General features: G+C 38.3%; 1 protein-coding gene across 1 annotated transcript in view; it reads right to left on the bottom strand.

Moving 5' to 3' along the window:
- Positions 1–18,005, bottom strand: part of LOC126188600 (leucine-rich repeat-containing protein 74B-like) — a 232,494-nt gene that overhangs the window by 78,594 nt on the left and 135,895 nt on the right. Inside the window, exons 6-7 of the mRNA XM_049930202.1 lie at positions 1,523–1,715; positions 1,268–1,431 (exon numbers count right to left, since the gene is read on the bottom strand). Of these exons, the coding sequence (XP_049786159.1) occupies positions 1,268–1,431; positions 1,523–1,715 (357 nt within the window). The remainder of the gene's footprint in view (positions 1–1,267; positions 1,432–1,522; positions 1,716–18,005) is intronic.

Raw genomic sequence — 18,005 nt, 5'->3', positions numbered from 1 at the left:
TAGCCAATGCCTTGTTGATATAGCCATCCTTCTCTGCCCTCACTATCTGTACCATTTGGTTGTAGTTACTGCAGCTAATTCCACTGATAACACTTTGTAATATTGGATTCTGGGTGTGTACCTTGATTTTTTCCAGGAATCTTCCACATCAAAGGAATTTTTGAAGCTGTTGTGTCTAATTAAGTATAGTTAATTTATTTTTTCTTTCTGTTAACATTTTAATCAATGTTCTTTTCTCTTCAATTGATTTTACTATTTGTTCACAAGATTTTCTTTCAGTCCAGCATGTTTTTTTGGCTCTTCTCCATATCCATGTAACCACTGCTTCTAATTCTTTTCTTTTCTTATTTCCTCAGAATCCACTCTTGGCAACCATAACCTAAAGTGCTCCAAATAAATGACTTGATAATTTTTTTTTAAGTTTGTATAATAATATACCATTTCTGTAATTATTAATTCTATTATTGTGTTTGTTAGGATTTTATTATTTACTCATTTGTTTTAGTTTTGCCATTCCTCTCTTTTCCTTTTTCTTTCTTGTCCCTAATTGCATTAATCTTTTCATTTTTCATTTTATCTTCACCTTCTAAAACATTTTACTTCTCATTCTACCATGTATGGTCTAAGACAGGCACGTAAGTTGCTTAATGACCTTTTTCCTCATGTATTTTAGTCTTCGCATTTCCTCATCCTCAGAACACTTGAGTCCTCATTAATCTAGGATCTGAATGATTTGTACCACTCCTCCCCTCCCCCTTCCCCTCCCTCTCAAGTCCCTTCCATCCTTCTCAACCAATTCCCTTTTTCTTATTAAGAAAGGAAAGAACTAGTTCCAAGAGCTAGAAGTAGTGTTCACGTTGTGCTTCAAAATGTAATTTTACAGCATCACTAATTAATCTATTTTGAAGGTGAGTTTTATATTCTTTGTGTTCAAAACAGATCCTATTATTCAGAATGAAATTTTCATTCTGCAGCCAAGTGTATGCTGATATGATACTTCATGGCAGATTAAAAGTGTGTGTAGGACTGAGATTCAAATTTGGGCAAGGTTTGCAGGAGAGTTTCTGTGAAGTTTGGAAGCTAGAAGACAAGGTATTGGTGGAAGTATGGCTGTGACGATGGGTTGTGAGTTGTGCTTGGATAGCACAGTTTGTAGAGCACTTGCCTACGAAAGGCAAAGGTCCTGAGTTTGAGTCTCAGTCCAGGACACAGTTTTAATCTGCTAGAAAGTTTCAGATCCTATTATTGATTAGTGTAAGTTACATACCCAAAGTGCTTTCGTTGTTTCTTCTTTTTTACACTCATTCCTTCATATGTCGCTCTTGCTAATAGCAGTTTCTTCACGTCAGGGCCTTCCAGTACATAGTTACTATACACACCACCTACCACTACAGAAGTGTCTTCCTTACGTTCCAGTATTGCTGTCTGCTCCTTTTAAAATGAGTGCAATATTTTTTAAAAAGTTAGCACTGTAGGTCCTTTCTACTATTCTGATTACGTACAACAACTGTCATATAAATACCTTCAAAAATTCTTTGTCTACCCATACATTGTCTAAATCAAGTACTCTAATTGATGAAAGCTGCAGTTGTAGCACAGTAAGAAGTGTCATACAGTCTTCTTGTGAAAGTGGATTGAATCCTATTTTCAAGACTTCAAGGCTTCTGTTTTTCTGCAGTCCACCTTTAATCATATTTATAGATGCTCCTGTTAATCTGTAGGAAAGGAAAAAGGAACACAATGAGAATATGTATGTGAATATTTCTCTCTTCACAACAACAAACAGAAATAACATCTGTTACGAATGATTACATAATAGTACAAATGTGCTTAGTATGCTTCCGCCAATTTCTGTGACAAGCTAATAATATGCTACCAATAATGTATGTGTCATTTCTAGTACTAGCATTGTCATCTCTCTCTCTCTCTCTCTCTCTCACACACACACACACACACACACACACACACACAGAGTTGCTATCTATATATCACACAACAAGAAAAGTCATTAAGGGCATGTGGTAGGATCGGTGCATAGAAACTCCTATAAGTAACTTAAGACCAACTATAGTAAAGTGCAAGCTGGCACCTGTTTGGAGGGGTTTGGAGTGTGTTTTATTAGTAGTTTTTAGTTATTATATTTTCTTTCTTTCATGTTTGAAATTGTCCTCTGTTGACCAGACCATTTCCACAACTTGTGCAGTGGAACAGGCCTTTGTTGTGAGCCAAATGTAGTTTATACCAGTTAGGGACTGATGGTGAGGCATGTTTTGAAAGTGTTGCCTGTAGGCAACCAATGGAAATCAGCCTTCAACATTACAACAGGCAACCTTTATTCATGATTCTAGTACTTCAGACTTTGATCTGCTGGAATTTACCCATGATGGCCTCTGTGAGCAGTTGGGACATGTTTGCCTTCCTGTATACTGAAATTCATTGTTCTTTTTACCTATTTAATTCTCCTGTTATCATTTGAAGCTGCCCTTACTGGATGACCACTCCCTCCTCCTTCCTTGCTCCTGTGCAAAACTGGTGTCTGTGCAATGAGATCACCCACCCTATGATCCATAAATATCTATATTGTCATAGTTGGATATCATTGTACATGTGTTGCCGTTGGCTGAGGACACAGCAGGTCCATGAGTTACTGGCTTCTGTCTCTCTCTAGGTGGGAATGCACTAGCTGACACTGCATATTCTGCCACAATGTTGAGCAAAGTCTTACTGCTTTGCCACAGCCCACAAGCCCATGCTACATGTACTGAACCTTTGCTGCTGCACAACATGCCTGCCTGGTACACATGAACGTGGCCCCCCTGTGACCTCATGAACCACCCCCGCAGCCTTTCTGGCATCCCCTGCACTGCCTGCAGCTCACCATGGCTTCATCATCATGCCATACCATGCCATGCTGTGTGCCACTTAGTCGCATGGCCCATTTCCCCCAGCACTGTATCTCCGCTGCCAGGGCAGTTACCCTCTTACCACAATTTGCAGCCATGTGGCCATCTGCTGCCTATCTGTGATTGCATCTAGCCACTGCATGTCCACCTGTGGCTGCCACATGTTTGTGGCACCCAGAGGCCTGCATGTGCCATCGTTACCACTGTCCTCTATGTGCCACCCCACTGCCTCAACTCACTGCACCCAAAGTAAGTGTTGCCAGGCTAAGCACACCAGCTGCCAACTGATCAGTGGGAAACAATGAGATAGTTGTAGCCAATGGCAGAGCAAACCAGTTTCTTTGCAGATACTTTGTACTAGTGTGGAATAGCTTTTTTTGTTGTGTTTTGTAATAGTGTACTAGCAACGTGGGCTTCAATCCAAAAAAAAATGCCATTTACAAGTCACAGTTAGAGAGCAGAGCAGAGGAAAATAGTAATGAGGACCCTTTTAAGGCTTTGCAGGAACAGATGAACCAACATTCCCATAATAATTTTGATTTAGAGGAGAGCTTAAAGTAGATGCATGCACAGCTGTCTGTGTTAAAGATTCAAGTTTTCAGGCTACTCCTGAGGGGCCTAGGGAAACTGACACCAGCATTGCCAGCCCACAGTTTAACATAGAGAGCAGCTTCCCAGCAGTTACTTTTATCCTTTCCTTTTTGTGGAAACCCAAAGAGAATGTGTCCACTTTCTTACAAAATGTTCACAATGTTTGTTGTATTTGTTTATGGTCACATGGCTTTCTGCTGGATGTGTTGCATTTCAACCTATTGAGTGATGCATGCAATTATGTGAAGTCAGTAAACACATTGAGAAATACACAAAGTTTTGAAGTATTGACCACAGGGTTAGCAGGATGATATTTGGCTACTATTAGGACAAATTTTCTACACTTAGGCAGAGGCAGGCATAAGATTTTGAAGCATTTACTGACAAGATTTGCACAAACTTCTGTTGTGCATACACCCTGAGGCAAGATGTGACATGGAGAATAATGCACTGCTGGAAGAGCCTGATGTGTGAGCTGTCAGTGTGTTTGTCAGAGGCATAAGTCTGCAAATCAGAGGCGAGGTCATCAGCTTTGTTTTTGCATGAGGCAGTTCAACTAATGCTATTGGCCAAGGAGGCTGGGCAGTTTGTTTTTACCCCCCATGCAATAATGACTTTTGCCATGTCACAAATGAAACAAATAGTGAGCGATGCAAACACTGATAATAAATTCAACTGGGAGGAGCACACCACAGAACTGCTGAAGTGACTTAACAAATCTTTATTCGCAATGCGAATTGTGTCAGACATAGGGGATATAAAAATGAAAAAGCTGGCATACTGTGCTTACTTTCATTCCTTATTGTCATATGGGATTATTTTTTGGGGTAATTCATCAAGCCAAGCTAAAGTTTTCTGGGCACAAAAATGTGCAGTAAGAGTTACATGTGGTGTGAGCTCAAGAACATCCTGCAGAAGCCTGTTTAGGGAACTAGGGATACTAACTACTGCTTCCCAATATATTTATTCCTTAATGAAATTTGTCATTAAAAATATATCACTTTTTCAAACCAACAGCTCAATTCATGGAATCAATAATAGAAATAAGAATAATCTTCACAAGGATTTAAAGTCACTTAGTCTTGTACAAAAAGGTGTCCATTATTCAGGAACACACATTTTCAATAACTTGCCAGCAGCCATTAAAAGCTTAACAACCAATGAAATTCAGTTTAAGAGAAGTCTAAAGGATTTATTGGTGGCCAACTCCTTCTACTCCATTGATGAATTTCTCAGTAAAACCAACTGATTTGTGTATATATATATATATAAGTACAATATAACTTCTGCACAATTTCAGTGCAGTAATGTGTTCATTGTAAATGTGTGTGTGAGTGTGTGTGTGTGTGTGTGTGTATAAGTACAATCTAACTTCTGCACCATTACAGTGCAGTAATGTGTTCATTGTAAATAAGTATTATAGTAGTTGTATTACACGTTTATTACCTTATAAATAAATAAAAAAAACTTTTTTATTTTAAATTCAGTGCATTAGTATTTGTAAAATGACTCTTTCATATAGTGTTCATTAAAAAATGATGATCATTTCACTTGGGACCTGTGGAATGGTACATTAGCTTATTTGTTTTAGTTGTAAATATTTGTCATGTATTGTTGTTTTTCTGACATGTTCTACATCCTGGAGGACCTCCTCACTATGGATCAATTGGAATGAAAGTAAATCTAACCTAATCTGCCAACAAATGTCAAGCTCTGTACTGCCTCCGTTGTGGGGAAATTGGTCAACCAGTTGTTGACAGTCCCCAGTCATGGGGTAGAGCATATCACAGCTAAAATGAATTCCAAAATCATGGAGGCAATGGAAGGACTAATTGGGGAAATGGCAGAGGACCTGAGCACTCATCTTTCCATACTTCCAATAAGATTAGTAAACGCCATTAAATTTAGGGATTAGAGAAAAGTGCTAAATGTGATGGTGGTTGACAAAATTCAAGGTGACAGCTAAGAATTTTGATAGAAATGATTGCACAAATCAGCATCTGTTTCTACCCCCTGACAATAAGTAGTCATTAAAGCCCCCTAACTGTCGTATTAGTGGTCTGGGAAAGGCATTGATAGGGCCTGTGGGAACTTCACATATTGCACTGATGTTTGATGGAATAAAGTGAGAGTTCAAGATGGAAGAATTGTGGAAAAAGAGGATAGGATTTGATGTTATCCTGGCTAGTGATTTTCTGTACCATTTTCAAAGTGGCACCGACTGTAGTTCGGTATCCAATTTGGCTGTTATAACACTGAACAGACCTTAGGAACCCAAGAGAAAGGGCCTATTCCCTGAGATTTCAATGAACTGCATATCTTGTGGTGTCACCGCCAGACACCACACTTGCTAGGTGGTAGCTTTTAAATCGGCCGCGGTCCGCTAGTATACGTCGGACCCGCGTGTCGCCACTGTCAGTAATTGCAGACCGAGCGCTACCACACGGCAGGTCTAGAGAGACGTACTAGCACTTGCCCCAGTTGTATAGCCAACTTAGCGAGCAATGGTTCACTGACAAATACGCTCTCATTTGCCGAGACGATAGTTAGCATAGCCTTCAGCTACGTCTGTTGCTACGACCTAGCAAGGCGCCATTACCAGTATCAGTTAATATTTATCTATGGATGCCTGTATAATCAAGACCTATGTTCTCCAATTATGGAATAAAGTTAAGTATTACTTCACGCCATACTTTATTTGCTACATTAAATTACATTGACCTGTTCCAGACCTCACGCCATCCTGCGTGAGCTTAGTGTGCATTTCGGCCTCCTCAAACTACAAGGTGTTGGCACTTCTGCCAACACCTCATATCTGCTGTTAGTTGCCAATTCAGCTGAAAGCATACATGACAGCACTGGAAAGTTTTCTGGGTCAGCCAAAATTCAAGAGCCTGTCAGAACTATCTTTCTGGCTGACCCACTCACCCAGAATGAACTTATAGAGTGACTCCAAATTCACATGAAATGGTGCCTGAGACCATGACTGGAAGAATGCATCCCTGTTTGTGTAGATAATTTTTGGATGAGGGATGTTGAAAATTCATGTGGAACTATACTTGGCAGCATACAGAAAATAGCTGATGATGAACAACCTCAGACAGGAGGAAAGCATTTTCAAAAGAATAGGAAGCAGCTGTCATTATCTATGAGGGAAGATTGCACAATCATGCCATATCTTAGAAATTGTTTGCAGGAATAACTGTCACATTTATCAGAATCAGATCAAAGCCTTTTACATCCAGTACTGGGAGGAGTTTGCATTCCTATTTGCTGTCCAAACTTCACATAGTATGAAATTCTGACTAGGAACACTAGACTAATACCACAAAAATCCTATCATTTCCCTATTACATTCCTTATCATTTGCATCAAGTGGTGGAAAAACGTATTTAGCAACAATGCAACAATTAGATGCTGGGATCATCAGCCATTCTACAGTCCCTGTGCCTCACCTATAGTAATTGTACCCAAAAAGTCTGTTACTGATGAGAAAACCTATTGCCCATACATTGATATACAAGTAGTGAACAAGGTCACAACACCTTATACATGTCATCTGCCTCACATACAGAGAACTTTAATCAGGCTGGGAAATTGCAGGTAATTTTGATATGAAATCATCAAATTCTTATTGCACCTCAAGACAGGTCAAAGTAGGAATTGTAGGTCATTCATGGTTGTACAAATTTCTTATGATGCCAGTATGAGATTTTCACTCTGCAGCACAGTGTGCGCTGATATGAAACTTCCTGGCAGATTAAAACTGTGTGCCGGACCGGGACTCAAACTCAGGACCTTCGCCTTTCGCGGGCAAGTGCTCTACCAACTGAGCTACCCAAGCACAACTCACGCCCCATCCTCACAGCTTTACTTCTGCCAGTACCTCGTCTCCTAACTTCCAAACTTTACAGAAGCTCTCCTGGTAGAACACTTGCCCGCGAAAGGCAAAGGTCCCGAGTTCAAGTCTCACTCCTGCACACGGTTTTAATATGCCAGGAAATTTCTTATGATGCCCTTTTATTAGAGGAATGCATTGACAACATTTAAACAGTCTCACATTTGTGATTAAGGGGACTGAAACCAACCATGTGTCTGATTATATGACTTCTAGCAGCTACATGTTTTTCTAAGTACTATCAGGGATTTAACACTGGTAAGTTGCTGCAATACTATATTTACAGGATTTTAATACCACAGTTTCTAGTTCTTCCACTTATCTGCCCTATCTTTCGGGTATAAATTAGTATGTTCCTCAGTGATGAACCATAATTATCTAAGTTTATTGATGCATCTTTCAACATCTATTGCATTTGATGCTGCCAGAGTATGTGCTTCGTAGAACATTGGGAGATCATATTGGTTTAATGACTCATTGAATCCATCCAAGTGAGTACTTTTCTATCTCCTTCAAAGTAGCACTATCAGTTTTTGCACCTAAAGGCCTCTAATTCATATGTATGTTGTTGTAGACTAACCTGAAGCTGTGATTCATTGTTGCGAAATTGGTTGTACCTTGAACTCATCTACAATTTTAAGAAGATTTTAAAACAAAGTTTTTTAAAAGATATTTTATCTCAGCTGTGGTTGCCCACATAAAAAACTTAGCTACCAAGAGTGCTTCAGTACTGCGTAATCACTCACTGTCATTAATATCCAAGCCTGCCACAGTCGGAAGCATGCCACTAATGCATGTATTGGAATATACTACTGGTGGAAAGGCTGCCAGCATAAAATTGAGAATTCTGTTCATGCATGCAAAGTTTGCAACAGAGAAGACTGCAAACCCCATTACAAACCTTGCCCGAAGCTTCTATGCCTTTTGAGTGTGGTCTTAAACATTAGGGGGCCCTTTCAATAGATGCAGCAAGAGAGACACATAATGACTGGGACTGAGTAGACTTAATGAGACACAGAGCACACGCCCTACAAGATGACCAATGAGTTCTCTATTTGAGTTAGATGAGTTGCCTTTGGTATCGATGAGGGCAAAATAAAAAGCTGGGGCTTGTGACTTAAAATTATTTGGTGACAGCTACAGCAGAGTAACCACAAAGCTACTGGTGGGTATGTACTAAGGGAGCTGTGTTACCACTGTGTCAGCTGGGTGCATAGGTCTTGTTATGAAACATAGTGATCAAAAAGTAAAAAAAAAAAAAATTTCCCCACACTACAAAGGGGCATACCAAATTACACATCTGATGTCCTCAATCAACGCTGAAATACAGTCGGTGGACTACTCCATAACTGTCCATTTCAATAGGTTGAAGCCTCATCATGGACAAGCAGCATCACCTCCACCAGTGTTTCCAGTGGACCCATTGTGAGTCATGCCCAGTACTCTGAAGGGTGTTCAGAAATAGAGAAATCTCCTACCTCCTGCACTACACAGGTATGCCTTTATGTTCCAAGCATTCCTATGACCTGCGATCATGAGACTGAATACAGCTCTCTCTAAATGTTTTGTTTGGTGTCAAATTGAAAGCTGGCCCTCATGTGCATTGGACATCCTTCTGAAACAAAATACACCTGTCAAGTCGATAGCTATGTGCTGATAGTGGGCAGGTGAGTCCTAGGCTACATCACAAACCATAGCAGCTGCCATGTCAAGAGATAAGCAGTGCTATGCCTGCTGCTCAAATTGATCATGCTACCAGCTACAAGAAGCAGGATTACCATCTCCTCATGCATTTTCCCCATTTTATCAAGGTGTTGTACATATATTAGGGAAAGGATTGATTCCTACTCCAGCCTGGAGTTTCCATTGTTTGATTTTGTTCAAAATATATGAATTATATCACTCTGCCCTAGGCCAATGTATCACCTGGTATTCACGTCACGTTTTATCAATATTTTTCTCCTCTCTGTTATGTGTGAGCTCTATTTCAGTATGCAGTTTATTCATATTCACTTATTCAATGTAGCTACACGCAGTGTTCTTTCACCAGTTTTCATTCTTCTTTCATTTTCAATATTCCCTCATGTTCATTTTCAAGAGATTGGACTGAAATGCATTCCTGATCTTAAGATTGTAGTTCCCAGAATATAATCGTATGCTATGTAACTTTTATTAGAGACATAACTGCCCCCCCCCCCTCCCCCGCCACCACATGCACCATGGACCTTGCCATTTGGCTGTTTGGTAGAGAGGATTGTGTGCCTCAGCGATACAGATAGCCTTACTGCAGGTGCATCCACCATTTAGATCTCCCCTTTTGGATCTCTGGGCAGGGACTACTTAGAAGGATGTCATTGTCAGGAGAAACAAATTGGAGTGTGGAATGTCAGATCCCTTAATTGGCCAGGTAAGTCAGAAAATTTAAAAATTGAAATGGATAGGTTAAAGTTGGATATAGTGGGCATTAGTGAAGTTTGGAGGCAGGAGGAACTAGACTTCTGGTCAGGTGAATACAGGGTTATAAACACAAAATTAAATAGGGATAATGCACTAGTAGGTTTAATAATGAATAAAAAAATAGGAATGTTATTATGAACAGCATAGTGAACACATTATTGTAGCCAAGATACACATGAAGTCCATGCCTACCACAGTAGTACATGTTTATACGCTGACTAGCTCTGCAGATGATGAAGAGATTTTAAGAAATGTACAATGAGATAAAAGAAATTATTCAAATAGTTAAGGGAGACAAAAATGTAATAGTCATGGGGGGCTGGAATTCAACAGTAGCAAAAGGGAGAGAAGGAAAAGTAGTAGGTGAATATGGACTGGGGGTAAGGAATGAAAGAGGAAGCCGCTTGGTAGAATTTTGCACAGAGTGTTACTTAATCTTTGCTAACACTTGATTTAAGAATCATGAAAGAAGGTTGTATACATGGAAGAGACCTGGATACACCAGAAGGTTTCAGATTGATTATATAATAGTAAGACAGAGATTTAGGTATCAGATTTTAAATTGTAAGGCATTTTTAGGGGAAAGTGTGGACTCTGACCCCAATTTACTGGTTATGAACTGTAGACTAAATACTGAAGAAATTGCAAAAAGGTAGGAATTTAAGGAGATGGGACCTTGATAAACTGACAGAACCAGAGGTTGTAGAGAGTTTCAGGGAAAGCATTAGGGAATGATTGACAAGAATGAGGGAAAGAAATACAGTAGAAGAAGAATGGGTAGCTTTGAGAGATGAAATAGTGAATGCAGCAGAGGATCAAGTAGGTAAAAAGATGAGGGCTAATAGAAATCCTTGGGTAACAGAAAAGATACTGAATTTAATTGATGAAAGGAGAAAATATAAAAACACATTAAATGAAGGAGGTGAAAATAAATACAAATATCTAAAAAAGGAAATTGACAGGTAGTGCAAAACAGCTAAGCGTGAATGGCTAGAGGACAAAAATAAGGATATAGAAGCATATATCACCAGGGATAAGATAGATGCCATCCTTAGAAGAATTAAAGAGACCTTTGGAGAAAAGGGAACCACTTGTATGAAAATCAAGAGCTCAGATGGTAAACCAGTCCTAAGGAAGGAAGGGAAAGCTGAAAGGTGGAAGGAGTATATATAGGGCCTATACAAGGGAGATGTACTTGAGGGCAATGTTATGGAAATGGAAGAGGATGTAGATGAAGACGAGATGGGATGTATGATACTGTGTGAAGAATTTGACAGAGCACTGAAAGACAAAAGTAGAAACAAGGCCCTGGGAGTGGATGACATTCTGTTAGAACTGCTGATAGCCTTGGGAGATCCAGCCATGACCAAACTCTTCCATCTGGTGGGCAAGATGTATGAAACAGGCAAAATACCCTCAGACTTCAAGAAGAATATAATAATTACAATTCCAAAGAAAGCAGGTGCTGACAGGTGAGAAAATCATTGAACTATCAGTCGGTAATGCAAAATACTAACACAAATTCTTTACAGATGAATGGAAAAACTGGTAGAAGCCAACTTCAGGGAAGATCAGTTTGGATTCTGTAGAAATATAGGAACATGTGAGGCAATACTGACACTACGACTTATCTTAGAAGCTAGGTTAAGGAAAGGCAAACCTACATTTATAGCATTTGTAGACTTAGAGAAAGCTTTTGACAATCCTCACTGGAATATTTTCTTTTAAATTCTGAAGGTAGCAGAGGTAAAATACAGGGAACGAAAGGCTATTTATAATTTGTACAGAAACCAGAAACCAGAAGGCAGTTATAAGAGTCAAGGGGTACAAAAGGGAAACAGTGTTTGAGAAGGGAATGAGACAGGGTTGTAGTCTGTCCCCAGTGTTATTAAATCTGTACATTGAACAAGCAGTAAAGGGAACCAAAGAAAAATTTGGAGTAGGAATGAAAATCCATGGAGCAGAAATAGAAACTTACCGATGATGTAATTCTGTCAGAGACAGCAAAGGACTTGGGAGAACAGTTGAATTAAGAAATGAGGCACTTAAAGTAGTAGATGAGTTTTGCTATTTGGGCAGCAGAATAACAGAAAATGGTCAAAGTAGAGAGGGCTGTGGCCTTTTCGGGACTGTGAACCACTGAAGTTTACGGTGGGACGAAGCCTCTCCATAGTTTCTAGATCCCCATGTGATGAAGGAAGCTAGGATAATTTTAATTCCCTTCTGGTTTTGGCATCTGCCTCCTTAAATTTGTTTTGTTACTTTTAACTAATTATCATTAACATACATGAATATAATCTGCATTTCCATAAAAGAGAAAGATCGGCCCTCAGTTTTAAAGAAAATAACACCAGATCTAATTTTGTGCTTAGTTTTATGTATGTAATTCATTTTCTAATTTATTTTGGCTATTCCTAGTTGGTATCTTTTGTTATAAGGGGAAATCAGTAATTGCTTTGTAACTTAAATTCTATTGTTGATGTATAAACAAAAAATAAATTCTGTTATAATTGTAAACATTTGGAACATGAAGTACTTGTAATCTTAAAGTATCTGTTTGGCACTGTTCAAACATGTTACCAAAACCAGCCCTTAATTAATTCCAAAGTAATTAACAGTTTTGTCAAAAGTATTTTTGCATGTCTATATTTGTTAATTTCTTGATTTAAATGAATGATTTGGCCTAGCTCTTGCAGTAGAAGACACTGATAAAAAGAACAAATCTTTCGATTTATTCAGTTAATTTAATGAAGTAAATTTTAATTGTACTTTCTGTAAATTAAACTTTGAACAATGTGTAGTTTCAGTACCGATTATTGTGATGATATATAAGGGCCCAAGTTTTGGTCATGAGACAGTCAGTCAATGGCCAAGTTTCAGATGAGTAACCTGTGCTGGTTAGAACAACAACAATGCTTCAACTTAACTGTGAAATAAGTGTTAAACAATTAGGTCGTGTGTAAAAACCAATGACAATGACTGAACCATATGTACCTGATTATTCCTCAAGAACTGTGAACTTTGTGGTTAGGTTTTACTGCTTGTAGATGTACAACAAGAAACTATTGTAGCAGTATGTGGAGTTTTGTCTCCTAACTATTAAAGAGGCTTATGGGAAGTTTAAAAAATAGTGCACTGGCCATATAACTGTATATTATTGGGGGTCTTGAGAACAGTGAAATTAAAGTACTGTGACAGACAACTGTGTACCTGTCAGCTACATAATTTACAGTAGTCAGTGTGAGAATCCACAAACGCAATTTTTCAGCCAGTGTAGCAACACAGTACACCGACACCGAGGACAATCAACAAATGAAGAAATGAATAAAAGCAGGTGGGACCACCACACCCAGTTTAAATACACAATACACAATAATAACTAGTTGACTTGTCTTGGCTTCCTGAATGCCATGTGAATGAGTATTACTTGACATTCAGTCCTTCCGTGACATATTCTAGTTCACTGTTCAGGCAAGAGGCAATGGAAAGAACAATCATACAAGGAGATGTTGAAGGCTGAAGATGTGTAGGACATGCACCTCTGTGGAATTTATACCATATTAAGAGTCTGACTGGGATGGGTTTGTTGTGAACAAGTCACCATGCCCAATACAGAGCACCATGGAAGAAGGTCTTCAAGCAGGTTACTATGTGATGCCGCTACACCCTTGCATAGCACTGACCAAAGAGAGTGAATTAAGGTATTACAACAAAGATTGTATAAAAGATATTTAAGCTACATTCATATCATATACAGATGCTTTTGTAACAACTCTAATTTACATTTATTGCTAACTAAATTAAATTAAGCACATCATCCCTGTTCTGCTCCTACAAAATGATATTATTAATGACTGAAGACCTCATGCCTGATACTACTGTTGGAGTTTTGAATTAAATTAGTTTTGTGCTCTGTGTGTGATGTAAAATGAACACAATGTTCATATTTATTATTAAAGTACTCTGTGAGTGAATTATATGGGCCAAATGTGTTGCAGATTTCTATGTTCAGTACTCAGTTTGTCTGATACAGGATGGTTGTGAAGCTATGTTGAAGAAATAGTAACCTGCTGATTTCCACATATTATTATTTTATCTTCTCAAATGAAGTGACATTTTACCTGATAAATTAACTATAAGATTCAACTATGTATTTGTTTGTTGGTGTATAATCTGTTAACAGTGCTCAAGATCATGCCACAGAGATTACAAATGATACCAGTTTTGTATAGGGCTTCAGTTATCCATAATCATATACTCTTACTGGTTTCCAGTGTGTGTTGTGAGTTATTAGCAAAGACATGTGGAAAAGTCTGCATAGGCTCATATTATTCTCAGTGTTTTCATGTATAAATACAGGTGCTCTGTATGTAAGAGACTGTGATTGTGTAAAGCTGTGATATAGTTTCTAGTGCTCACCTGATAGAATGTAAGATGTGCTCTTGGTACAATTAATGGAACTAGTGTTGAAGTATAATGTCTCATGCAACCACTATCTTTTAGTCAATGTTCTATACTTGTGTATGTTTTATGTGAAGTGTTTTCCATGAACCTTGTGAGAAAGGTTAACCCAAGCTTTATGATCCACTTATTAATTCTGTTTGGAGCCTGTGAAGATTGAGATGTCTAGGATAGTAGACCAAAACAATGGTATTTAACAAGTTAGCCAGTGGTAATAATCTTTGCCAAAAAATGGTAGATGTAATGTACATGTACAGGTAAACAAATGGTTACAGTTTCAGAAGAATTGGATGATTTATTCAAGAGAAAGAGCTTCACAAACTAAGCAAGTCAATAATGTGTTTGTCCACCTCTGGCCCATATGGAAATAGTTATTCAGCTTGTCATTGATTGATAGAGTTGTTGGATGTTCTCCTGTGGGATATCGTGCCGAATTCTGTTCAATTGGTGCATTAGATTATCAAAATCCAGCGTTGGTTGGAGGGCCCTGCCCATAATGCTTCAAGTGTTCTCAGCTGGGGAGAGATCTGGCAACCTTTCTGGCCAAGGTAAGGTTTGATAGCCATGGAGACAAACAGTAGAAACTCTCACTAAATGGGAACAAGCATTGTCTTGCTGAAATGTAGGTACAGGATGGTTTGCCATGAAGAGCAACAGAAGGGCATGGAGAATATCATTGACTTATCACTGGGCTATAAGGGTGTCATGGATAACAACCAAAGAGTTCGTGCTAAGTAAAGAAATGGTATCAGAGACCATCACTCCTTGTTGTCAGGCTGTATGATGGGCAACAGTTGATTTGGTATACTACCACTGTTTGGGGTGTCTCCAGACAAATCTTTTGTGTGGAATCTCATTGACTGGAGGAGAACTGCCTGCAGTGATCAGTTCCACTTCAAATTGAGCTCTGACATCTAGCAAAGATGTGTTTGGAGATTCCTTGGAAAACCACATAGCCTGACAACCAGAAGTGATGGTCTAGGGAGCTATTTCTTTTCATAACAGGAACCCTTTGGCTGTCATCAATGGCATTCTTATAGCAAAACAGTACGTTGTCAATATTTGAAACCCTGGTTTGTTTCCCTTCATGGCAAGTCATTTTGGGCTTACATTTCAGCAATAAAATGCCTATCCACGCACAGCGAGAGTTGCTACTGCTTCTTCATGATTGCCAAAATATAACTTGGCCAGCAAGCTCACAAATCTCTCCATAATTGAGAACATTTGGAGCATTATGGGCAAAGCCCTCCAACCAGCTCATGATTTTAGGAATGAGATTTTCACTGTGCAGTGGAGTGTGCACTGATTTGAGACTTCCTGGTAAAATAAAACTGTGTGCCTCCTTAAATTAGTTTTTCCACTTTTAACTAATTACATTAACATACTTGAGTGTAATCTCCACTTTCATGAAAGAGAAAGGTTGGCCCTCAGTTTTAAAGAATATAACACAAGACCAAATTTTGTGCTCTGTTTTATGATGTAAATGATTTTATAATTTGTTTTGACTATTCCTAGTTAATAATTTCATAATAGGGTGAAATCAGTAATCGTATTGTAACTTAAAGTCTATTGTTGATGTATAAACAAATATAAATTCTGTACTAATTATAAACATTTGGAGGAGCAACTAATAGTATTCATAAGGGAACTATTTGGCTCTAATCGAAAACATTTTAGCAAAGCCAGCCCTTAATTAATTTCAAAGTAATTAACAGTTTTCTCAAAAGTATTGTTTGTGTAACAATATTTGTTAATTTCATGATTTAAACAAATAATTCAGCTTAACCCTTATGGTAGAAGAAACTGTTAAAAAGAACCAATTTTTCAGTTAGTTTAATGTGTAAGTTTTAATTGCTGTTTCTGTAAATTAGACTTTGAACAATATGTAGTTTTAGCACCTATTATTGTGAGGATATATGAGGGTCCTGAGACAGTCAGTCCATGGCCAAGTTTCAGACGAGGAACCTGTATTGGTTAGATCAATAACAATGCATCTGTGAAATAAGTGTAATACAATTAGGCTGTGTGTTATAACAATGACAGTATGTGTCCCATACGTACCTTGTTATTCCTCAAGAACTGTGTGGTTAGGTTTTGTACTGCTCATAGATGTTCAACAGGGAACTATTGTAGTAGTATGTGGTTGTTCACCTGCAACCTATTAATGAGGCTCATCGAAGATTAAACAATAGTGCGCTGGTCATATAACTAGGTATTATTGAGGGGTTGTGAATAGTGAAAGTAAATTACTGTGAAACACACATGTGCACCTGTCGGCTACATCATTTAAGTAGTCAGTGTAGTACCCCCGCACCCCATTTTTCAGCCACTGTAGCAACGCAGTATGTTGTCACTGAGGACTCAAAAAAAGAAGAAATAAAGCAGGGAACATTGCCATGAGCAGACTCAAGGACTATATTATTTCAACTTGGTGCCAGAACTCATTGGTCTCCAAGATTTAAACAAATCAGGACATAGCATTTATAATATGCAAAATATCGTAAATATCCTTTACCACAGCACATCTGTTTTTTACAATAAATGTCATATCCCTAATGAAAAAATAAAACATAGAATATGTTGTGAGTAAAATCTGCATGGGACATATACAAATGTACACCACACTAGGTACAATGTCCAAACACTCCACTGAGAGAGAGAGAGAGAGAGAGAGAGAGAGAGAGAGAGAGAGAGAGAAAGAGCAATGCAAAGGCCATCATTTTAAAAGAAGACACTGCATTTTTTTTTTACTATTCTCCAAACAAAGCAAGTAAACTTAAACCTATTGAGACCAGATGTGGGTCAAAAAAGAAAACCTTATCGCAAAAAATAAATTTTCCAACTGCATAAGGGTGGACTGGGATAGACAGAGATATGATGTTTTTTCTTATAAATTTGACCCGTTTGTGGTTTGAAAGGGTTTCAGCTCACTAATTCATTTTAAATTTTATTTCAAACTAAAAGAAGTGAATATTTCTCTTCCGTTACATGTGGGTTATGTGCAAAATGTTTCCTTTTCAAGTAATAGGTATTTGAATAATGTTATGTAGTTGCATATTATACTTTTCATTCCCCCTTCTTCTTCCTGTTTCTGCCCCTCCCCCTGCCCCTCCCAGGAAAAGGAAAATGCTCTAATGACACTGTTACACTTGTAAACATCTTAATGAGGTTCCAGTTTAATGATCTACTTTAAAAGAGAATAATTTACTGAGAATGTCATTTTTGTTATAAGTTAATTTTAAATACAGGGTGTATCAAAAAGAATCATCCAATTTGGCATGTCTATATTTCTAAAACTAATAAACATATACAATGAATTTTGTTTTTTGATGAACAGGAAACTCAAAAAGTTTTTTTTTTAAATTTCATAACTTTCCATAGGTGTTCAATATGCCCCCCTTGAGATGCATGGCCTATGTCAATGTGGTATTCAAACTGTTCCCACAATGCAGGGAGCATTTCTTGAGTTACAACTTCCACAGCTGCTGTTATGTGATGTCTCAGTTCATTCATTGTTGTTGGTAATGGAGGCATGTAAACAGAGTCTTTTACAAAATGGCCCTGAGCACTATGGGACTAAACATCTGTGGTCATCAGTCCCCTAGAACTTAGAACTACTTAAACCTAACTAACCTAAGGACATCACATACATCCATGCCCGAGGCAGGATTCGAACCTGCGACCGTAGCGGTCAC

This window comes from Schistocerca cancellata, chromosome 5, assembly GCF_023864275.1.
Source record: "Schistocerca cancellata isolate TAMUIC-IGC-003103 chromosome 5, iqSchCanc2.1, whole genome shotgun sequence".
NCBI lineage: Eukaryota > Metazoa > Arthropoda > Insecta > Orthoptera > Acrididae > Schistocerca > Schistocerca cancellata.
Note: the sequence above shows the minus strand (reverse complement) of the source record. Positions and strands in the feature narration are given on the sequence as shown.